Source organism: Lonchura striata, chromosome 7 (assembly GCF_050655825.1).
Source record: "Lonchura striata isolate lonStrDom1 chromosome 7, ASM5065582v1, whole genome shotgun sequence".
Classification (NCBI taxonomy): Eukaryota; Metazoa; Chordata; class Aves; order Passeriformes; family Estrildidae; genus Lonchura; species Lonchura striata.
In genome coordinates this window covers 17,198,711-17,222,943 of record NC_140709.1, presented here as the reverse complement: position 1 = coordinate 17,222,943, position 24,233 = coordinate 17,198,711, and the positions used below count along the sequence as shown (strand labels likewise).

Genomic DNA, 24,233 nt, shown 5'->3' with positions numbered 1-24,233 from the left:
TGAACCCCTACCGTGGTACCACAGCCAGGTATTTAGGACAGAGCTCTAGGAACGATCCAGTAAATTTTGTTTGCCATTCTAACATGGTTATTAAGTTTATACACTACCTCAATTGTATCTTATGGGCTATGCCAATCTGGCTGTGGTCAGTCAGCAGAAAATTGCCTCACTGAAGCGCATTCTTTGTCGGCTTCAAGGAGCAGTGTTAAGGGAAATAAGGTTTGTTGTGCCTTGTGCCACAAACCAGACCGTGAGGCACTCCAGGCTGGAGCACAGGCTGTCACTAATATTCAGTGAGATGTGTGCTGTGATTCCAGAACCTTCCTCACACCTGACTCTGTCCCCTACCTCAGTCTCTGTGTTGTCACTGCATGGATGACCATGATTTCTTTGGCAATGCTGCCCCATCAGAGCTATGAAATTGTCTCCACTGAAGAATAATTGCATCAAACAGGCACATCTCAACAGTACACACCTCAAATCTATTTTGTTTAATTTTTTTCCTTGTAGGGAATAGAAATGTGAGGAAATGGTTTATCTTGCATAATCTATAGGCCACAATGTGAAACTTAATTTTTAGTGAATGTTTGGCATATAGTTCTCAAGTCAGCATGAATTTTCTTACAGTAGCATTTACAAATTTGGAATTTTACATCTGAGGGTAATCAAAACTTTTTTAAATTTCACCTGTGCCAGGCATGGCGTAGTGGGTAGCCATCACTACAATATTTCACATCTCTTCATATTTGCTATATTGGCACAAGATTACCTGAAGAACCATTCAAAGGCTTTGTTAAAGTTGTGCTTATTTTTAACAATGGATTAATTTTATAAATTCTGATTTAAAATTGGTAAGTGAAAACAATGCTATTGATGTTGATAGAATCAAGATTCTAAATATTAAATGTTGCAAATCAGAAATTGGAGAAATTGCAGCCTCGATCCCAGGCACCTTTTGCCCACTGTTTGTCACGTTAATGCCCTTCTGTTTGATATTTACTACTTTGGACATTGCTACCTCACTCCTTCTGCAAATCCATGTTAGCATTGATGTCATAAAGTAAGCAGAATGAATGTGTGAAATTGCTTGTAAAATTATCAAATGAAATGAATAGCAAATATGATGACTTTTTTTGAAAGTTGAATAAGGAAACTGTCAGCAATGATGCACTCCTGTAATGCTTACTAGAGCTGAACAGTATATATATAAGTCTGTGCAAAAGAGGCAGCTAGGCAGAGCTCAGGATCCTCAAGGCTTGCCATAGTTGCAGGAGAGAGAGTAGCTCTTTCTGCAACTGCCACGTATCACTTCTAAGTATAATAAGGTAAGATTTATATGAACTACCAGTTATTTATTTGAGAAAGCCGAGTTTTGTTGCCCAAAGTTTGCAATAGAGGTGCAGATCTTTCAGCAAATTGGTGTTTTCTTCTGAGGTTATACTCACTGATATTTGGAGTTAATGACATCATAATTTAAATCTTTTGGTGTATTGATTACTTCAACAGAAAATGATCCGAAAAATGGAAATCAACAGTTTGTGTTGCAGAATTAATTGAAAGAAGGAAGATTAACCATGAGAACCTGACAGACAAGCATTGTAGTAAGAATTTAAATGAGATACACGATTACTGATTTTTATATTTTTATCTCCTTTAGTATCTTCTGTAGAAATATTTAATTGATGTGAGTTTAAAATTATTCACTCCTTATAGATACTGCCTAAATATTAATCAATTAGGATTAAGTTAGAAGCATGTAAACAAATTCAGTGGGTTTATGTAGCATTGATTTAAAACTGTCCAAGAGAGATTGTCACTCTGTCACCCTACAGACTGTCACTGCACTGCCCCACTTTTAGATTAGTTTGTCTCAAGCAACTATTATTTTCATATCACTGTAAGATCAGAAAAGGAAATTTTATAGCACAGAAATAAAACTAAAGCCTTTCAATAGTTATTGTTATTATTGCATATAATTAATTTAGTCTTCCATCCTACTATGGAATTCCTTAGACTAAAACTGTTGGGTTTTACAGAACTTTCCACAAGGCATTATAGCATGGTAGGTAAAATACACCTACCTGAAAAAGCAATTTGTTTATTTTTAGAAATTTCTACTGTTTGCAGACAGTTTCATTTCAATAGAAACCTATTTTGTTCATTCATGCATGTTCATATGAAAATATTTCCTTTTTTTAATGCTTTTTTAATGCAACTTCGTAATTTCTATTTTTTAACTGGAAATAGATACAAATGTGACTTTTAAAAGATTTTTTTGAAAACTCAATGAAATTAAGATAGTTTAAATTGTACATAGTACAAAAAATCTACATCTATAATAGAATATATTAGAAAACTAGAAAAATCAAGTTGGTCAAGGAAATAATATTCAAATAAATACCTGATCAATATTTGAGAGGTATATTTGTTGCCTATTTTTGGTGGTTCAAACTGAGATGTCTTAGTTTTTCATTTTCAATCGGAAAGAAATGAAAATATTTTCATCAGTCTAATAAGCATAGGAATAAAAAATCCTGTGTAAGATTATCTTCAGTTTTCCTGCACCTTGACAATAGGTTTCCATGGTTTTTAGCAGTATCTACTGGTGACCTAAATAACTTACAGCAAATAAAGCCTTTCTTCTGATTGAGAAATTAATTGCTTAGCCAGCATAAATTAAGAAAATACTATTTTTCTGATAATATATTTTTCTGTATAACACAGAATGTCTATATTAACAAGAATAAAATTAAAATTTCTTCTTTTAAAACTGTATCCTGTTTAACTTGTCAAGAACTGCTGTTGCTGGTTTAACTTACCAATAGCAAATACTAAATGCTGTAAAAACAGAACTGATGCTAATTTTTTTTAAGAACTTATTTGACAGAAGGTTAATAGTTTTTGGAAAATATTATTTTATTAATAAGGATTCTTAAAAAATTTATACATTTCAAAAACTGCATTTATACATATTTCTTTTTAATAATCTCACCATTTTGATTCTGAAAAATTTAGAACGAAGCTGAAAATGCATTTAACTTTAATCTTAATACTTAAGGAATAAAGTAGCCACTGGGACTGTTCACATCTGAAAGTTCTATAGGCCATTTAGAGCCAAGATAAACTGAAATCACTGAATATCTCTTTACTGACTGCAGTGACTTTGAATTATTTTTTAACATATTATTTTTTATATAAAAGAAAAGCTTTTGGTGTTGGATATTTCACTCCACCTCAGTGACCTGGGTTTATGGCTAATCTGGATAGCAGTTTAATAAAGCTACTGACAACTGTAAACTGGGACTAATAAACAGGGCAAATTTACTTATGTATGCTGTAATAGCCAGACTTTATCTGGTGTCCAAGTCCAGGTTAACTCATTTACAGCTGTATCAGCTACCAGAGGGGTCAATCAAACCATTTTGAAATGATCACAATAGAGTCATTTCCCAAAGAAAAGGCAGAGCTTTTGTTCCATTGCTAGAAGCCTATGAAATGTGAAATTATGCATTCCTTGAGATAAACATTGGAGGTCAGTGTTGCACCACCAAATTACAGCTCCAAACGAAACAGTGAAAACAGAGTTCAGTACTACAGCTAGGATTTTAATAAGACTGGCTATATGACTACTGTGTTATATGTTGGTATTATAGCAGGGTATGTTCAAGTGAAGGGGTCAATTCTTATATATCAGGACATTGCAGAAGGCAGAAATGAGTCTCGAGACACTGATGAAAAAATGAGTAATACTGGCAGTAGTTTCTGGTGGAGAGAGGGAAACTGACTCCATTTGCTTAAAGTAAAATCCATCAAAAATATTATAGCTACACATTTATTTTCCTGAGTTTGATCAATATTTGATTAAGATTTTGATTGCCTCAAGTATTTTGATACTGATAATGAGGTACTCTAGAAAAGTATTCTCAGTAAGATTCTCCTAAAACTCAGGCAGAGTAGAAGTCCTACAACAGTAAAATTTTTTATGCAAGAAATTACCTTTTCAGAGGTGTTCATGTAGCCCCCCCCATTTGCATTGCTCTGTGCAGAGCCAAGTCTCAATCTCAAAATGGATTAATATGCACCTTCACATCATTCCCTCATAATTTTCTAAAACTTCCTCCTGCCCATAGTATATTTAAGTTCAGCCTATTGTGACAAGGCATTACAATAGAGAAGTTATGTATTTTCACTCAGACTGCCTTATTTTATAAATAAGAAGTAAGTAAATCAGCTTCAATAAGTAATTCTTGCAGTGGAGCCACAGGAAAAGGGTACAAATTATATTTACTGGGGAGAGTGTTTTGTGACTGGGACTTACTTTGCTACCACTTTGCTTCAAGGGACTCATTGTTATATCTCCCTTTGTTTTTCAGACTGTATCACAAACCTCCATAGGAAAATGCCATGGATGGCAGAAGGGCTTTTTCAAATACACAAGTATTAGCCCAAGTACAAGATGAAATTATTTCCTGTGATATTTTGCTGATATGAACTCATTGCAACTTCTATGAGAAAGATGGATGGGGAGCTGCTAATGTGACAGTATTCTTGACAAAGATTTGCTTTGTTTTTTCTCTAGTGAATGACCTGGGAAAAGAAATCACAGCCAAATCTCTAGCCCCAGTTTTGCAATAGAACAGTACTACAAATCTAGTGCTAGCCATCAGCAGAACAGAAAGTAAAGGAGAGAACAGACCTTTATCCTCACATTGCAAAACAGTGAGGATGCAGTTGCTCTCAGCTCTCCTGGCATTCTAGAATACAGACTAGAGCTGAAAGACTGGAACAGAAACTACAACTTTTGAATGCCTACCCAAGGCCCTAAAATGTCCACTGGACATGAAACCCGTCCTAGAAGGCTCTTTATATTTATCTCCATGTTTAGATCAACACTAAGAATATCTCTTTTCGATGCAATTGATTTAGACATATGTAAACATTATAACACTTTTCTTTGTTGCTTTATTTCTGTTTTGACAGACAATGAAAATGAAAAGCATTTATTTTGTTGCTGGTCTCCTTTTAATGATAGTTCAAGGCAGCTGGCAAAATCCTCTTCAGGATACAGAGGAGAAATCAAGGTAAATTCTTCAGACCAAACTTTTACAAATACTTGGCCTGAACTTTGTTTTCTTACACTTTGAAGCCAGACATACTATGATTTAAAGACAGCTTTACGCAGTACTTGCACTACCATTGAAATCAACAGGGTTTTTAATGTTGCAAATCTTAGCACAGAAATTTGTGGTATTAAAATAATAGCTAAGTTATTTATCTAAGAAGACTGTGTAATTGGGCAGTGTCCAATCTGCTCTACAGATTCCTTTTACCAGACAGCTACTAATCAATATGCCACTTGCTTCCACTTTGTGGGAGTAAAAAATACTATTGTTAAAAGAAAAATCAATGTACTGCAACCATTGCAGATTAACAAGGTGTAAACCTTTCACAGATCATTCAAAGCTTCCCATTCTGAACCAATAGAGGAACCTAGACAGCTGAATGAAGTGAAACGTCACTCACAAGGCACATTCACCAGTGATTACACCAAGTACCTGGACACCAGACGAGCTCAGGACTTTGTGCAATGGTTAATGAGCACTAAAAGAAATGGGTAAGCATTTTGGTCACATTGATACAGATCTCCACAAAGAGAAACAGCCAAGAATCTAGACAATTCTGTTTCTTGGTATCAGCTTCCCATCCCAGACCATGGATAAACCTCAAATAAGTAAAGTGATTGAGGAAAATTTATATATACAATCATAGAATCATTTAGGTTGGAAAGCACCTCTAAGATCAAGTCCAGCCATTATCAGAATATTAATATATTACTAGAAATGAGAATCATGCTAAATGAATCAAAATAATTTGGCTAAATCAAAGTGCAGTATCTAAAAAGGCTGTCTCAGCCTCTTTGAGGCAGATTTTCTCAGTGAATCAATTAAGCTCAATACGAATAAGATATATAAATATCAAGTACAATTCTGGGCCATTGGGCCTTAACAAAACTTTCCTATCTTTGGGCACTCTAATCCCAATGTTCCATTTGTGAAAAGAGAGCTGAAGCCTAAGTTTTGTTGACCACTGGATAATTTACCACTATCATCACTATAAGCTGGCATGTTTTTTCCAAATACACTTTGATTAAACTCAAGCTAGCAAGGTGAGAGCAAGAATAATTTACAAGTGTGTCCGTCTTGTCTTCTAGAGAAAATCTGTCCAAAAAGAATCCAGACATCTATTATATTAATGCTTTAAATCTCTGTGGAAGTCTTTAAAGTATAAAGTAACAATTTCTACACATTTTACTAATTTAAATTCATATGTCTGAAATTAAATTCATATAATATTCGTTTATGAGTCATGGGGATTTACTATAATATTCAAATAATAACCAATAAAAACTTAAGCAGGCTCTGCAGTGTACTGTAATAATGATCTAATGATTGTGTGATTTCACTACAGCCAACAAGCACAGGAAGACAAAGAAAATAACAAAGTCCCTGACCAGCTCTCAAGGTATTCTATTTGTCACAACTTGTTATTTATTCTAAACCACTTTGAGTTCATTTTCAGTTAAACAAGAAAGAGAACAACTAGTGATCTTTGAAAGGTTACCACAACCAAGGAGATATCAATCAAATACATTATTTCACACCTGCTTTTTACAAGGAAATAGGATATGTCTCTATGTGATTTATTCCTGTACCTGTGTTCTATAGCTGTAGATGTAAGGAATGCAACAGGATGAAAATACATTTTTGGAAAGCACATTTTAAGTAATCAAGGGGAGTAGAGAATAACATCAAAGAAAAACTTGGTACAGAGAAAGGCTGAATTAAAAAAAAAAAAATCAACAAAACCAGCCACATTATGTTGAAGAATAAAAAAACAGTGAGAAGATTATTGAAAGGAAGATGGGCAGGAAAACTTGCAGAGAGCTGATTAATCATGATGCAATGTTTAGCCCTACACACTCAGTCCCATGTTTCATAAACCATTTATTAAAGAAAGGAGAAGACCTGCTGAAGGCCAGAATTCTGTTTCTGGACAGAATTGGACTGTGTCTTTGGGAAAGGGTTAGAGAGACTAGAAATTTTAAATAAATAACAGAGAGATTGAGTGTTTATTCAAAACAGTTTAAAATACCTATATTAATTATTTCTCTCATCAGAAAATCCGAAAAGGATAGCCCAGATCACAAAGACCCTTACATTCACACTGTCAATATTAATAACAAATTTTTAATAATGTTTCTGCTTCATTTAAACTGCATATCTCAAAAAAAATTAACATTTCATTAAAAATGTTCCAAACAACTCTAGTTAGCATGCTGATGAAAAGTGCAGATGGTACTAAATTAGGAGGAATGGTGACATCCCAAGAAGAAAAAATAATAGAAAAAGCTAGATTTGGGCAGAAATTAACAAATTTTGAAACAGAAATGCTAGGAAATGTATTTATGGAAAATATTCCATAACATGTCTACTTCTTAGTGCAGTTTGCCCTCCCAAGAGCCACTGTAACATAATATTGTGTTATATCAGAGAAAGAACCACAATGAGGTGTAGGGAGGGAGAGGATAATGTCTTTAATAAGATGGAGTTGATCAGGCTTGAAAGTTTTCCAAGATTATGACTTGGTCAGAGTGATGATTTAAAAGGTGTTCATAAAACAACTCAAAATGTAAACTTGAAAGGAATTAAGTCTGAACAGTTTGGCTCAGAAATAATGAAGGTGAAGGTAGGGTGAGCATTTAACAAAGGGCAACAGAAAGCATACAATAAAAACTGTATAATACAATACAGTTTCTAGCCCATACTTAATAAGTAAGACCATTCCAATACAGTTGATAATTGCTGTATTCTGAACAACCTGGAGTTGTTCAGAACTAGTTCAGCAATCTCTGTACAAAACTGTATTGCACAGTACAGGCAATACATTCAGAACTGAAACCTAACAATAAAAAAATACGTCAAAATCAATTTGAGGTGCAAAAAGAACCCCTCTCTCCTATAGAAATGCTGTTCTGGCAAGTAGTAAATCAAAATCAATAAAGATTGTTCAAAAGTTACACTCTTACACAGTCTGCTCCTGTGGTACTGCTCTCCTTTCAGCAATGCAATCTCCAAGCGCCACGCTGAATTTGAGAGACATGCTGAAGGCACCTACACCAGCGACATCACCTCTTACTTGGAAGGTCAAGCTGCCAAAGAGTTCATTGCTTGGTTAGTGAATGGACGAGGAAGAAGAGAGTAAGAATCCATCCATTCCTATTATCAAATTTTGCCTAGTATTTGGGCTTAGAAATCATGTCAGATGAAACTTTGATGTGTTTTTGATCATTCTTGCTATACTTCATGTCTTTCTTTTGTATTAGAAGATATTCTGTTGGTGACTGACTACCACTTTATATTATTAAGTTCAAATACAGATTAAAACCTGTTCAGTATGCTGTCATACTCTAAAAGGTCAAGTTTTATTTAAGGTCAACACATCTAAAACTAAACCAGACCTTCTTCCTTTAACTATGACCTTTCCCCTTCATGTAACATAGCTTACAGTCTCCTTAACTGTCATTGAGATTATTCAAGTCAGTGTCATCTTAAATTGCCTTCTCTTTGTTTCCTTTTACAGTCCATCTTTTCCTCTGCAATATTTCCAATGTTATCAGGTGTACTGCGTGCTGATGATCATTCCCAGCAGTAACTATTAACTTCTTTTCCTCTTGCAATGCTTCTCAGAGTGTCCCCAAGCTACTGCTGCCATAACAACTATCATTTGCTATAACTTATCTTCCTTTTAAAGATGTCTCTGATTCTTTTGCCATGGTTTGCAGCTCCCTGGACACAAAGCTCCAGTAATGGTTTTGCCTACCTATGATTTCTGTAATTTCTATTTTGTTCTCCACATCCTCATTGCAGATTTCTCTACCCTATCCACTTCATGTACTCCCTCATGACTTTACATCTTTTGTCATGATGGTCTTACACTTAGAATGGCATTGCCTTCAGTCTCCTGCAGGCATCTTTTGCTCATCTATTTCCAACTCTGCATGGTTAGGAGCTGCACCATGCAGCTGCCACTCCCCACCTTTTAACTGTTCTGTACTTATTTGTGCCTTTAGACTGTAAGCTCTTTGGGGCAGGGATTTCAGTTCATCCTCTGATTAAATATTCTAACAGCTGTAAAGTATTATGTAAGTCTCTCACTTTACATAAAAAAAATAATAATAATAAATAATAATAAAATACAATCTGTAAGACAAGATTGCGTGTTGTAGTTAAGGAAGACTAAATAGGAAAAAGTAAGTTTTGTAAATATTGACAATTTCCTGAAAAAAACTGAGTTAAATAAATTAGGTCAGCTATACAGAGAGGGGAAAACCTGGTTCCCCTTCCTAGTTATGTTCAGACTTCCACTTGTTTTTCAGTTATGTTTTATTTTCATGAGCAGAAATAGGGAATTTCTGTATCCATTTGAGTGAAATACAACCTCAATTGAACTTAGAAACCTAGATGGGCAATTAATTGTAGACAACCCTTCTGCTTTCCAATATTTAGTACTATTTGTGGTTGAACTTGTATATAGCCTTCCTCGAAATGAACCAGTTTGCCTGTCATTGAATCCAGGACCCAGGGTGCTTCCACATCAGCCCACCTTAATGAAATCCATCCAAATCTTCCTATATTTGCTGGGATGAAACAAGAGAGGAAAGTTTTCTAAATCAAACTCTGATTTTGACAAACTGGTTTTCCAGCAGCCAAAAAATGAATGGAAAAATAATCAGGATCTGATTCCAAGTATAAAATGCAACATTCTATGATTTTACATCAAACAAGCACATAGGTTTTATACAGGTGCTTTAAGTGAGCTATTTCAGCCACCCTTCCGCAAAAAAACAAAAAAAAAAAATATTGCTGCTCTTAATAGTTCTTATTAAAAATAAGATTTCTTAGGAAATACAATTTTAAGTAAATAAATAGGCCTTATGTCCAAATAAAACAGAAAAAAGTATGAAAATTTTACTATAATGTTTTAGTAGTGGTATTTCTTAAATAAAAATTCTTAGTAAATGTACTGGTGCCTAATATATATAGCATAGACATTGCAGACTGAGATATATTTTTGCATATATGGCTTTTTCAGAACTGCTACAGAGGTGTTTAGGCTCACTGGAAGGAACAGCTGTGTGTGTTTTGGTAATAATGCCTCAAAAGATGTTCTGACATGCATCCTGCTGTACTGAGCCATAACTCCTGAAAATGACAGGGAATGTGCAGTGCATTAGAACCTGTAATAAGGCCCTTTTGAATGGCTTGTTTGTTTTGATCTGCACAGTGTTGATAATTTCTTACCTTTGAAGTTTCCCAGAAAAAGCTCTTCTGGCTGAAGAAATGGGTCGAAGACATGCAGATGGCACTTTCACCAGTGATATCAACAAAGTTCTTGATGACATGGCTGCCAAAGAGTTCCTAAAATGGCTAATTAACACAAAAGTTACCCAAAGGTGCCTGAATTTTATACTATTCTTAATATACTGATGTTTAAAATGCATTTGTCACACCTGGGGAAAATACTACTATTTTTTCTCTTAGCTATTGATATATCTGTAGTATGTTGCAAACTTTGTCACAGACAGATGAAGAAAGATAAGACACTAAATGGAACTCATTGCAAATATTATTTGAATTTTTATCAGTGGTGAACCTCTCCAATAATTTTCTATTTAACTTGAAAATTACATTCATTGCCACTGAATGTTACCAGAAATAAGGTCATATTAAATTACTGAAAAATAAAACTTTGCTTTGCTTGGGCATTATAAAATCAAAAATATTTATTGGTAAAATTACACCAAACTGATTATTCTTTAAAGACTGTGATATAAAACACTGCCTTAATCTGTGGCTTGTCATTAGGGAGCAGTGCTGTAACCTGAGCTCCTGACAGGTGACTGTTTAGGAACCCTGCTTTAGTTTGCCTATATGTAGACAAAGCAGCATTTTCTAAATCAGCCCTGCAAACAGGTTAATATTTGGGAATTATTTGTTAAAAATAACAAAGCATTTTAAATAGTAATTAAATGCCAACTCAAGACACGTGTGAATTGCCAGTTTAACATGTTGGATATCCCCTTTGCATTATTAAAGCACCCAAAAAGTCTAATTGATATTGCAAATCTGAAACAAAATTAACAAAAAAATTAGAAAGTGTTGCTAAAATACAGTTTTTATTAAACTGTTACTATTTTAGGTTTGTAATTCAGCATTGCAACAAACAATTTAGGCAAATAATATATTAGAAATTACTAAACTGCTTTTCCTTTAGGAATAATTGTTTTCAATCTGTTATTAGAGAAAGGCATTGAGGGGTCTGTGAAACTAACATCTGCTCACTCTTAAACAGAAAAAATATGTTCAACACATATTTCATAAATCTTGGGAGACGTAGAATATTTCCTAATTGCTGCTGCTTTTTTTCTTTTCTTTTTTCCCCAGAGACCTTTTGGAAGAATACCAGTAAAAACGAAGAATAAAATGGGATAAATGAAGGTCTTCATTTCATCAGCTGCCAGTTATTAAGAGATTCTGAAATCTGTATTCTGTCATTTACATTTGTTGTAACAAAGCTATGTCACCTTGCATGCCAGGAAATAATTGTACTATAGTTTAGTGTTGCCAAAGGTTTATATATGGAAAACCTGTTCTCTAAGGGATGGTTTTCTTAAAGCTTTAAGACTGTGAAAGTTCAATAACTTCACGTTTTCCATTTATTAGGACTAAAGTAACTCCATTTATATTTAAGGATAAAATTATTTTTCTAAAAAATTTACTTCTACACACAAATTATTCAATTACCAATGATATATGCTATTCATAAGGGGCTGGCAGTTACAAATGCCTGAGAAGTGAATATCCCTCTTAAAACCTTTGTTATAAAAAGGCTAAGCTTTAAGGGTATTAAATTATAGCCTTAAATAAATTTTTTTCAAGCTTCTTTTCTGTTGACTTCTCATGTGTATATGCTATGTTCCTCTTTGCACACTATTTAATTTTATTATAATATTTTAGTGTCACTGAGATCTTAGAAGTGGTTTGTTTGGAATGATACACTCAGCATTGTTTGGTCACGTTTTCTGTGCAATGATTCCCAGAAAAGAGCTGTGTGAACTCTGAACTATCTTTAGGTGAAAATAAATCATGGAAGATGAAGCTAGAGGGGAAAACATGACTGAAGAGACAATTATTCTTCATTAGCATAAATTCTGGCTCAGAACAGGACAGCTTTGAAAAATGTTATATACTCAATAAGTGTGGAAACTGCCCCGGAACTACTTCAAATTTTGTAAGATTGCCAAGTCAAGCCAACACTCTCTAATGTGTTTTATAGTCCTTCCTTCCTTCTTCCTCTGAGAATCACTTTTATGGGCTGCTACCTCCTACTTCCAATGACTACTCAAAGCCCCTTTTCTCCCCTTGCTATTTTAGCAATATACCAGGGATCTATATTAAAATGTCCTAAAGGGCAAGTGGTTTACAAGAAATCAAGTGGTCATAACAAGTATCTAGTAAAAGTTGATATGAAATAGGACCATTGTTGAATCAGAATTAGTACCTATAATCTTTGCTAGGAATAAAATTTTTATGGGAATAAGTTTTTCAAAAGCATCTGAAACTTTCACTTATAATCTAAAATTTCTGGGAACATATTAGATCATTCTTCCAAAGTGCTATAGGAATGAATATTCTGTAATATCAGATCAGAACAGATCATACCAAACTTGGCATCTTGATCAGCTTCTTGGCAACAACAGAAAGCTGTTCAAACACCCCAACTTTAAACAATTTAATCTCAATAGAATCTTGCACTAAAAAAAAAAATATAAAATCTTAAAATCCAAAATACCACTGGAGATAAGAAAAGAAAAAGAAAAAAAAAAAAAAAAGGTGAAGTTTATGTATGCATATTATTTGTTTATTTAATCTCATTTGTACACAGTGGTTGGGGTCCAAGTGGAACTGGAAAAAGTTCAGTTATACACAGTTGGATACATATGGTTCAGGATAAATGGTACATTTATGGTTCAGGATAAAATGGTACAAGGTAACTCTTCTGTTCCCACAGGCTGAACAATTGCCTTTGAAATGTTTTATTTCACTTTGTCCAGGATTGTTTTAGTGTTCTGAAGGACAGGATTCCTTGGTTACAAATCCATTTTTCCATGGTGTCTGTCACCAGGGATTTTGAGCCCCTCCTGGTGATAGCTTTGTCAGCTATAAAAATAATGGGCTTTCCACACTTTTACAAATTATATTCTTTAGGAACAGAGGGATATAAATTATTTTCTCAAGTTTATTCAGCTTGTCTGGAACACAACAAAAACATTTAACCTCTAATTTTCTAAGTCCTGATAGAGCATGAATCAAAAGAAACCCTTTCTTCACAAGGGAAATGAAGCTGAGTTTATAACCAGAAATATCAAACACCCATTTCACCTCAACAGGACTAGGATTTACATATTCTGAAATAACAGAGCAAGTCCAAGTCCATATGGCATCAGTAGTAAGGTATGCCCTGGATATTTCTAACTTGCTACATGAAATTCAGTGAAGAGTATAAATATAGGGAGAAATAAATCACAATTTCTTTGTTTTTACTACAATAGCTGGAGTCTTCTGTGTATTGCACATGTGCTGCCTTGAACTTCCAGGTGGCCTTATATTTAAAAGTGTCCCCTCTGTATTTTATTTGCTGAGTGTGCAGCATCTTTCTTCTTCCATACTATTTATTAAGTATCTGGAAAAATAAGCATATTGCATTAAAATAAGACAACTACTTGGAATTAATAAAAAAAAAAATAAAAAAACCAAACACAAAAACAACTACAGAAACACCTGTGATACTCTAACCATTCAACTGTGTCAGAGGACATGTCAGAATCTGTAGTTGCCAGGAAAATAATTTTCTAAAGAAAAACACACAAACTTGAAAGAACTAAGCAACAGCTGCTACTAACCACATTGAAATTAATGTCCCAGTGACATAATCACATAAATCAGGGGTTTTTCTTTATTGATTTACAGTTAACACAATCCTCTCAAACAGAACCAATGCAAAGATGTGCTACAAAACTGTCATGCCATTTCAACTTCAAATGCAAAGAAAAAATGAAACTCCACTAATCACTGGAGCCACTGAATCCATACAAAACTTTATCCAGCCCATTTTTTTGTCTCCCACAGCAACACCTTGAGAAATCTGGAATAAATCATTGCACCTGTAGACTCTACACATTTTAGTCACAATTTTTTTTTATTCTGCAGAGAGTTTAAGTTTTCCCTTTTTGCAGTTTGACCCTTCCAAATATTTCTGGAGGAAAGGCTCAAATATAGAAACAGATGTCTAACAAAGTCTTGAGTTTTACTGAGGCTAGAAGTCTGCATCTGGCCGGTCCCCTAACTGCTTGGGAAGGTCAACCTCAGGCTGAAAGCTGTATTTTCATTCTTTTCTAGTAAGTAGCTCTTTGCAATCATGCAACTTCTTTATGAATACCACTGTGTTGAAAATACAATATGAAGCTACAGCTTCTCAAATTCCATCATGTAGCAGCCAGTGCTGTATAGTCATTTAATTTCTTGGCATGGTGCTAATACATACATATCTGATTACAAAAGAACACTGTTACAGTGCGCTCAAGCTCTGCCTTCTCCATTCCCAGTGACCCCTGGGACTGGGATCAGGTAAGTGTGGTCCCCTCCTTCCTGCTCTGATGGGGTTGGCGGAGAACCAGAAAACCCTCCCTGTCCAGAGCCTAGATAAGGCTTCTGTTTGCTCTCTTTCCCCTTCATCTCATAGATTAAACAAGCTTAGAGAACCACATCAAGGAATTGGAGCCTCTTTTGTATCTTCACCCACCTCCTGACATGCCTTCCCTCAAGGCCCCATATATCTGGGCTGGTCTGGTGATTCAGGGGGCTGAGAGGGGATAGGCAAGTCAGAACACCACAGTATTAAGTAACTTGAAATATTTTGCTGGAAGACCTTTTTTAAGCCTCATGCTGTCACAAAAGACAATCTGACTGAGAACCAGAAGCACAACCATAACAATATTATTTTTGGGATCATGGATGTTTTGATCAGTCAGGAGGAACTTGAGATTTTTTTTCAAGTTGTAGACAATCACTGTTAGGAACTAGTACAACTAAATGGAAAACATATTCTGCTTTACTGACTATTACTGAATCACTTGGGTGGTTCTGCCTACAGATTTAGGTTCCGTAAGTCCCTCTGGCATGACCAGAGTCAAAGGCACTGTAGATGACTAAAAACTCAATCTAGACATAGGAACCCAGATTTCCAAAAGCACTTCAAATGGTGTTCCCACAGAAACCAGCAGTAGCCAGTCATATGCATTGACAGTACTGCTCCTTTTTTCTCTCCTTAGAATTCACCACTGAAAAACTTTAAAACATGGCAGATAATGTCTCAAAATATTACTAAACTGCAACTTGGCTATGAAAAGCTACAAAACATTCAGGTACATTTTTCACATGACTGACATAATTTGATTGTGCTGTATTTTTAAACATTGTGATGATAACTACTTAAATGCTTAGGGGCAGGGGGAAAGCTCAGATTGGCTGAATTATATATATGTTGTGATTCCTACTCACTAGGAAAAGGAAAATTCACTCTGGGGTGAGGAGTGGTGGTGTTTTGTTCTCCTTTTTGATTGTTGATAAGACAAACAGATGCACAGTAGTACCAGACTGATATTTAAGAGGAGCTGTAAGACATTGTGAAACATTGGTCATGCATCTTACAGCATATAATGAGATACCACTTTGCAAAGTAATGTAAAACACTGTAATTTCACTTTATAATTTCACTGGGATTTTAGTTTATAGAAAAGGCCTTATCTACTCAGAGATTAGTGATTAGCAAACTGAAATTGCAGCAGGTTGGATGCTGCATGGCACATGGACACTGTGCTACCTGGAACCACTGTCAGAGCACATTAATGACCTTCCTAAGGTAACACAATACAGCCAGCACAGCATAAATTTCTAACTAATACCAACTACTACCTTCAGGGATGGTATACAGCGATGAGCAAGAACATGTTTGTATCTAGATGGAGTCTGTTAGTTCCTATACAGACACATCTTTAATGTTTGTAAACACTTTGGTAATACTGTAGACTTTTTTAATCACAAAAAGCTATTATCCCACTTCCAGACAAGGCTTTCTTAAGAAATAGCAGTAAAATATTAAATGCTGTGCTCCATCTGCAGAAGTAGAATGAAGGAGCAAGCAGCATAACCTTTCTGAAAGCTTTGACAAGTACTTTGAAGGCAAGACTAAGAACATTTGCTATTTCCCTTGACTTGAAATCTTGCTTCAGCAGATCACATACTTTTTTCTGTTAAATTTCTCAACTCGTAAAATACCTGCATCTGTCTCTAGTAGCTACTGGTGTTCTGCAATTAGGGGAAAATCCAAAATGGATAAAACCAAAAGCATGACTTATAATTATGTTTTGGAGGCTAGAGCTCTTAAAATAATTTAGAAATTTGGGACAGTTTAAATAACTGGTAAGACTCAGCTTTTTAAATAACCAAAAGTTTACAGTTTGATTTACTGGTTATTCTGTCTTTTCCAACAATTTGTCCTACTTTTTCAGCACATATTCAAAACTCTCCATGGAAAGGGAATTGTTTTACGTGATAAATAAAGGGTCATCTTCACCACTAAATTTTAAACTTTTGTCCTATACATCCATTTTCTGGTCTTAATTTAAAAACCCACTTAGCAGACTTACACATCTATCTCCAGCGCCAAAAAACTATAAATACAAGCCCTTCCTGCAATTTTTATCAGTTTTTTCATGACTTGACTGTCAGAAAAAGTTCAAAGAGCAGAAACTTGACAAGAAAAGCTGGTGTTATCAAAACATTGGGAGTTTTCCATCAGCCTTTCACTTCTGGGCCGTTATCTGATTTCCGACAGAAATCCCTCGGCCGTCCCAAGTCTCTCCTCTTCCGCGTACAGCTGTGGCACCGAGCGGCTCAGAGCGCAGAGCCGGCAGAGCGCCGGCACCTCGCACAACCGCAGCGCCCGCCCGGGCGCGCCGAGCCGGGCCGGGCCGAGCCGAGCCGGGCCGGGCCGAGCCGAGCCGAGCCGAGCCGAGCCGAGCCGAGCCGGGCCGAGCCGAGCCGAGCCGAGCCGAGCCGAGCCGAGCCGAGCCGAGCCGAGCCGGGCCGAGCCGAGCCGAGCCGCGCCGAGCCGGGCCGAGCCGAGCCGCGCCGCGCCGAGCCGAGCCCAGCCGAGCCGAGCCGAGCCGAGCCGAGCCGGGCCGAGCCGAGCCGAGCCGAGCCGAGCCGCGCCACGCTGACCCGAGCCGAGCCGCGCCCAGCCGAGCCGAGCCGAGCCGAGCCGAGCCGAGCCGGGCCGAGCCGAGCCGAGCCGAGCCGAGCCGAACCGAGCCACGCTGACCCGAGCCGAGCCGCGCCGAGCCGAGCCGAGCCGAGCCGAGCCCCGCCCGCCCGCGATGCCGGTGGGCGACGGGAGGGTGGGCGGCAGCGCGGGCAGGGCCTGCGCCGCCGCCGCTGACGGGACTTGTCTTGCAGAGCTTCCTGAAGTGGCTGCTGGGGCTCCTGGCGGTCGCCGTGGTTGTCGTGGCCATCACCGTGCCCGTGGTGCTGCTCACCCGCCGTAAGTGCGCGGGGAGGGTGGCGGGGCTCGCTGCGCAAAGTTGCGCGGAAAGTTTGAGGCTGGGGGAACGGGGTTCGCAGGGCTGCAGCTGCTGGGTCCTGGGAACGGGGAGGTACGGCCGTCTCACCAGAGAGGGTGGGGGGACAGTTAAAACCTCTTAATTTTCTTCTTTGCGTTGATGATAGTTAGGAGCATTGTCGTTTTCACCATCTTCTGTTCTTATTGTCGCCAAAGGCTCTTGAACCAGCAGTAAACTGCCAATTTCTCATTTTTCTAGAGTGTATTGAAGGGAAAAGATTATATTCCCGCTCGTTTGCTTTGTTTGTACAACTTTTGTTAACACCGTTGGGTGAAATTATATAAACAGCACAGTTACAGAGGTCAGAAAAGTACAGGAAGATTCGGAATGTGTTTTTGGACTCTGACCAGTTAGCGCTTTCCAGGTCGCCCTTGTAGCTCTGGATGTTAATGTGAAACAGCTTTAAATCCTGGTCAAGCAATGCTTTGCTTTCAGCTGGCTGGACAGAGCTGCTCTCGTTTTGTGTTCTTATGATTAACAGCTGAGCAGCCGTGGCACGTACAGCCAGCACAGCGCACTCTAACCCAGGGTTTTCCAGACTACGCCTAGGTCGGAGAAGTGCACCCCAAGAAAAAGTGAAAATGTGTAAGAGGATCTTGACAATATGTTCAGAAATTACTTTTGTGTGCCCGAAGTTCTGGGGGGGTTTTGTTGTGTCAGTTAAAGAGGCAGCACTTGTGTCACTGGTGCTCATGTGGCATAATTGACATTAAACTGTTCTGCAGTTCAGCTCTATTAATATTAATGTCAATATCACAGTCATTCAGAACTGGATTTTCAAAGTCCAGATATCTGAGTTACATGCCTTCTAGGCTGAAACTTCTATCAGTGGATGCTGAGTCTATTTTCTCTTATTTTTGGGCAGCTTTTTGCCACTTATCTCAAAAAAGCAGATTTTTGAGGTGACAAAAAATACTCTGAATTTCACAAGTGGGGAAAAGCAAGAGAAAGGGTCTTGATAACTTATCAGATGGATGTGTTCAGGAGTAACACCTAGTGAAAGAATTCGGTATGCAGGCCTGAACTCTGCTGAAGAGTTCGTACTTGTCTATCTTGATGCCAATGCTATGTCTTACTGTAAATAAAGTGGGTTTTCTTCTTTCATGAATTGTAGCATAAGAGCTCTTTTGCTCTAGAAGTGGCTGCAATTCAAGATCAGTCATTCAGTTACATAGTAAATTCATTTTACTTCAAAGAGGCATTTCTGTTCTACGACACACAGAATACCACTATGCTGTCAGCCTTGGCTTGTGTCCTTTGGTTGTAAAAGAGTAGAACAGTGTGTCAGACTTCCTACTCTTGGTTAAAATCAAGGCATAGAGAACACATCCAGGTAGTCCATTAAGTCCCTCTGGGTAAAATAAAGATTGAGATTGAGTGGTCCAGTGAAAAAACTTGAATTCCTGTCTCTTCACAAATCAGGCCAGCAGTAACATCTGAACCACTGTGACCATTGTAGTTTGGGAACTGCAGAGTTCTTTGGAATTTCTGACTGAAGGGAGCTAAACAGATGTTTTCTGTTAGCTGAGAGTGTACAGGTGGTGTACTCATTTATAGGTTAGGGCAATTAATCATGACTTTGATTATATGGCTTTTTTGAGCAATCACAGGACATGAGTCAGTGAGGGATGCCTCTTGGGCCACGCAGGTGACTGAATACAAAATGAAAAGTGGTAAAACTGCTTTGGGAAGGAGCTGCTCATGTGACTATGTGAAATCAAAGTCTGCTCTGATAAAAATCTTTGTAATTGCAGTCAAATAGTTTTCATTTCATCCCAATGGTTCAAGCATTGTACAGGGAGCTAATATGACAGTTATTTATATAAACAGAAAATTTTGAGTTTTAATTTCTTACCTTTGGTCTGCAGCTGTTCTCCCTGCCATGCTTCTCAATCTATTTTCTTTTCATAAGCTTAGTATTCATGCAGCACATAATTAGTTTGATAAATGGTCCTCAGTGCAGTGAAAGGTAGTGAAATTTTGCTCCTCCAGCAGAGTTATGTCTTGTTGGCCGGCCTGTAGGCCTTGCAAGGAGAACTTCTGCTTCTTTCCGTGCAGACACTCAGCATGGACAAATAGTGAAGACTTAAATTTGTGAAGTGGCTCCCTAATTTGACATTTACCTGGAGGGTCTGCTACCAGAACTCTGTACAAAATTCTATATTTCATTTAGACCCATTGCCTATTTTGACACTTCATTTTATATTTAATAACCACATGGGGCTATTTTCATCAAACAGTTTAATTTGAAAACAGCGTTGGGGCTTGTATTTGAAGTGTGTTGATCAAAGCATTTTTGTGCTTTGAGGAGCTATCCAACAGGTGACTACAGCAACAAGTTCTTACCCTTAACGCATGAGTATTTTATTAAAAAATATTTGGTCTGTTTGTTCATGATTCACCAAATTGCTTACATTTCTCACAGTTTAGATTTTTTTTCTTCTATAGCCTTCCATGCCAAAGGGAGATTGGAACATCCCATGTCTATATATACACCTTTACCACTTCTCTAACTGCAGGTCTTGTTATAGCTGGGCAGGAACACCAGGAGTGGGAGGATGAGCAGCCAATGCTGGGAGCAGGAAGGAGACAGTGCAGTATTTACTATTATTTTGCTGCCATGAGCAAGTCATAGACAGCCTTAGAGTGAGGCTCCCATACAGCTGTCCATCCACCAACTAGGTTTCTTCACTCACAGGTGTAATTCTCCAAGAGTGAGATATTTACTAAATGAGAAGGGTCATCACCATCATGATTATATGGTATTATGTGTGTGCTTTTGTGGGCTTTTGATAGAAATGTGCCTAGGAGAGGCTGGAAGAGCACAGCAGGTCTTGTGGAAGTTAATGACCTTAAAGTGCCTGAGTGTTCTGTGTGAGTCTGAAAAGACAGGGAATGGACATGTTTTCCTGCTACATGTCCTTGACTTCTGTAACTGTCATTTAACTCAGTTATCTACTCTCATTAAAATGTTGAGTAACATAATATAAAACCCCATTATCAACTGTAGCTTGCTATTATAGAACACTTCAATTATTTCCTTGCTTTGCATGAGATGGGGTAAATTTGAAAGAGATTCCAGAGCTATGATTTACCATGTTAATGATTAAATCCCTCCAGGGAAGTCTGTGCAGCCCCATGGAGTGGCTTTCAGATCAACTGCTCCAGGAGGTGTCACAGCACTCACATTTGTCCTGTATCAGCTCCTGGGTATTGGGTATTATTCTGAATTAAGTGAGCCTTTGGCCTGAGCAAGCAAAGTAGTTTTTACCTACCTTTTTTTTTTTTTTTTTTTTTTTTTTTTTTTTTTTTTTTTCTGGAAATCGGTGCTCTAACTGTCACATAGTAACTGGGGGCTGGAGTGTACAGGATGGGGGAAGAGTTAGAGTACTCTATTACATGTTGGAAGAGAAACGGGGAAACAGCAGATTAGGAAAAACTAGCCTGGAATGTCTCTTACTTTTCTGACCACTGAATCAGCCAGGATTCCCTTGCATCTCTCCACTGCTCCTAAATTACATGCTTTGATTGCAGATAATTCTTGCTCTTCTGCCTTCACTTTAAAATGGCAATAACCATTCACCTTTCCTGATTTTTATAATTTCTCTATCCCTTTCCTGTTATTACTGAACATCATGCTTGCACTTGTCTTTCCTTTTATGTGGTTTTTCCTGTCTCTCTAAGTAGTGGTGAACATGCAGTAAAGTTTCTAATATTAGTGCTTTTATAGTTTATCATGGTTTAAAGTTCATTAATTTCTTGCCCCTTTTCTTTTTAAAGCGCATGTGGAAATTAGGAAAATGTGCCTTGACACTGGGGAATAACCAATACATACACCAAAAGTGATTTTTCAACATGGTTCCATTTTGGTATGGTGATATGCCATACCATAAACCTTACACAATTGTTAACTTCTTGTTTGCTTTACACCTGTTCTGGCTGTGGCTGGGAATCAGGTAATTTTCTCCTGGTAGCTAGTCCAGTGCTCTGTTCTGGATTCATTATGAGAATAATGCTGATAATGCACTGATGTTTTTTGGTTGTTGCTAAGTAGTGTTTGCTCTGAAGTCATGGACACCAATTTCCATGAAAACAGGTGCACAAGGAGCTGGGAGGGAGCATGGCCAGGACAGCTGACCTGATCTGGCCAAAGGAGTATTTCATAATGCATAATGTCATGCTCACATAAACTGGGGGATTGGCTGTGAGGTGCTGATTGCTGCCTGGACAGGCTGGACATTGGTCAGTGGGTGGTGAGCAAATGTGTTTTACATCAGCTGTCTTTCCTGGGCTTTATTCCTCTTGCTTTCCTTTACATTACAAATATCTTTACTGTTATTAGGAGTATTATACTTAATTTTATTTCAATCATTAACTGTTCCTATCTCAACCTATGGGTTTATCTTTTCTTGGTTCTCCTCCCCATCTCCACTGAGGGTGAGGGAGAAAGGAAGCTAGTGGTACTTAGTTGCCAGCTGGGGCTAAACAATGCCAACACCTCACACCTACAGAAACCAGCTCCATTTTTCTCTTTGGAGAGGGCAGCATATTAATGGGAAATTCCAAAATTCAAACAGAATTGTTTATCAACTTTGTATGAATACTAATGTAAATAGTTAAGAGACTTCTTTGCAGAAGGACTTACGGTTTTACTGTTGTAACAGGGGTATTATGATGTAACTATTTCTAGTGTATCATTATGACAGTGGAAATACATATGTACTGTCAGGAGTCAGACCAGAGTAGAGATGAATCATAAAATCATTAAGATTGGGAAAAACCTCCAAGATCATCAAGTCCAACCTTTGACTGAACCACTTTATCAATTAAACCGTAGCACATCGTGTCATCTCTTAAACATTGGCAGGGATGGTGACTCCACTACTTTCCTGGGCATTCCTTTCTAATGCTTAACCACCCTTTCAGTGAAAAAACTCTTCCTCATGTCCAACCTGAACCTTCTCTGGCACAGCTTGAGGCTATTTCCTCTGGTCCAGGAGGAAAATCTGCCTGTAAGAAGAGCCTGTCCCCCACCTCCTCTCAGGTAGTTGTAGAAAGAAACACCATTTTCCCTGAGCTTCCTCTTTTCCAGGCTGAACACTCCCAGCTCCCTCAGCCACCCCTCACAGGACTTGTACTCAAGACCCATCATCAGCTCCATTGCCCTTCTCTGGACATATTCCAGCACCTCCAGGTCTGTCTTGAATTGAGGGGCCCAGAACTGGACAGAGCGCTGAAGGTGTGTCCTCACCTGTGCCAAGTACAAGGGGTCAATGACAGCCCTGTTGCTGCTGGCCACATTATTCCAGACACAAGCCAGGATGCTGCTGGCCTTGGCCGCCTGGGCACACTGCCTCATGTTGAGCCTGGTGTTCACCAACACCCCCAGGTCCTTTTCTGCTGAGCAGCTTTCCAGCCACTCTGCCCAGCCTGTGGCACTGGCTGGGGTTGTTGTAACCCCGGTGCAGGATCTGGCACGTGCTGAACCCCAGCAGCGGCCTCGGCCCATCAGCCCAGCCTGTCCATCCATCGCTCCGCAGAGCCCTCCTGCCCAGCTTGGTGTCATCTGCAAAATTAATGAGCATGAGCTCAACCTCCTCATCCAAAACATTGATAAAGATTATTAAAAAGAACTAGAAAAATAAATCTGTATGTGGAATTGTTGAAAAAGAAAAAGAACAAGAAAATGCAGTCTCTCTGATGAACCTAAGAGTGAAAGCAGTGTTGCTAACATAAAAACATCCATTGACCTGCATATCATCTCCAAAGCCAATAAAATGCTCTTGGATGTCAGGAATTACTTTATTCTGTCAAAATAACCCTGTTTGACCTTTCTTTTCAAACGGAATCTGAACAATAAGAACCAAAATTTGGAATTTAATGTATGTTGAGTATCTTTGGTCGGTGGCACAAAGTGGATAAATAAGAATCTACTGGTAATAACCTACCTTGTAGATTAAGAAAATGCTTCAACTAGAACTTCTATGACTGTACCCTTACAGCTTGGCGTGTGTTTTCATATTCAGATACTATGTGGAAGGTGTTGACAGAAAATGAAATTTTAATTTTATACATAGCCAACAAATCTTAATAGTGGCCTGATTTTTAGTAATGAGACCTTAGCAAAATATGTATGTCACCAGGGAGAAAAACATTCATCAGTTTGGAAAAATCCCTAAACCTGTTCATCAGCCACCTGTCTTAAATTGCTTCTCCTTTTCCAAGAGAGAGATTGTTGCTTTCTGAAGCCCCTCTGATTGAAAATGACACTTTCTCGATTAGGAAGAAGTCATATTCCCAACTAGACAACTGTGTATGAATATTAAATACCCACTTGTTCATAATCCATCAAATTAAATATTCAGTTAAATAAATAACCTGAGAAATTAATATTCTCACAGAAACTTCAAGAGCAATAAATCCAGCCTAGTAA

At 37.8% G+C, this 24,233-nt stretch overlaps 2 protein-coding genes across 3 annotated transcripts in view; both read left to right on the top strand.

Annotated features, from left to right (window-relative positions):
• The first annotated feature begins 1,231 nt into the window (after positions 1 to 1,231).
• Positions 1,232 to 16,831, top strand: GCG (glucagon). 2 transcript variants are annotated; one of them, XM_021528610.3, is made up of 7 exons: positions 1,232 to 1,325; positions 4,981 to 5,081; positions 5,453 to 5,614; positions 6,469 to 6,522; positions 8,121 to 8,258; positions 10,370 to 10,513; positions 11,505 to 16,831. In XM_021528610.3, exons 2-7 carry the CDS (start codon positions 4,984 to 4,986, stop codon positions 11,527 to 11,529), a joined length of 621 nt encoding a protein of 206 aa, XP_021384285.1. In that variant the 5' UTR covers positions 1,232 to 1,325; positions 4,981 to 4,983; the 3' UTR covers positions 11,530 to 16,831. The 2 variants fall into 2 exon arrangements, with proteins under 2 accessions (XP_021384285.1, XP_085440462.1); XM_085584336.1 differs by having other exon boundaries at positions 1,232 to 5,081; positions 10,370 to 16,831.
• A 556-nt stretch (positions 16,832 to 17,387) lies between these two features.
• The window catches only part of DPP4 (dipeptidyl peptidase 4), a 40,043-nt gene continuing 33,197 nt past the window's right edge, over positions 17,388 to 24,233 (top strand). Inside the window, exons 1-2 of the mRNA XM_077784995.2 lie at positions 17,388 to 17,563; positions 17,637 to 17,721. Coding sequence (XP_077641121.1) covers positions 17,558 to 17,563; positions 17,637 to 17,721 — 91 coding nt within the window. The 5' untranslated portion in view covers positions 17,388 to 17,557. The remainder of the gene's footprint in view (positions 17,564 to 17,636; positions 17,722 to 24,233) is intronic.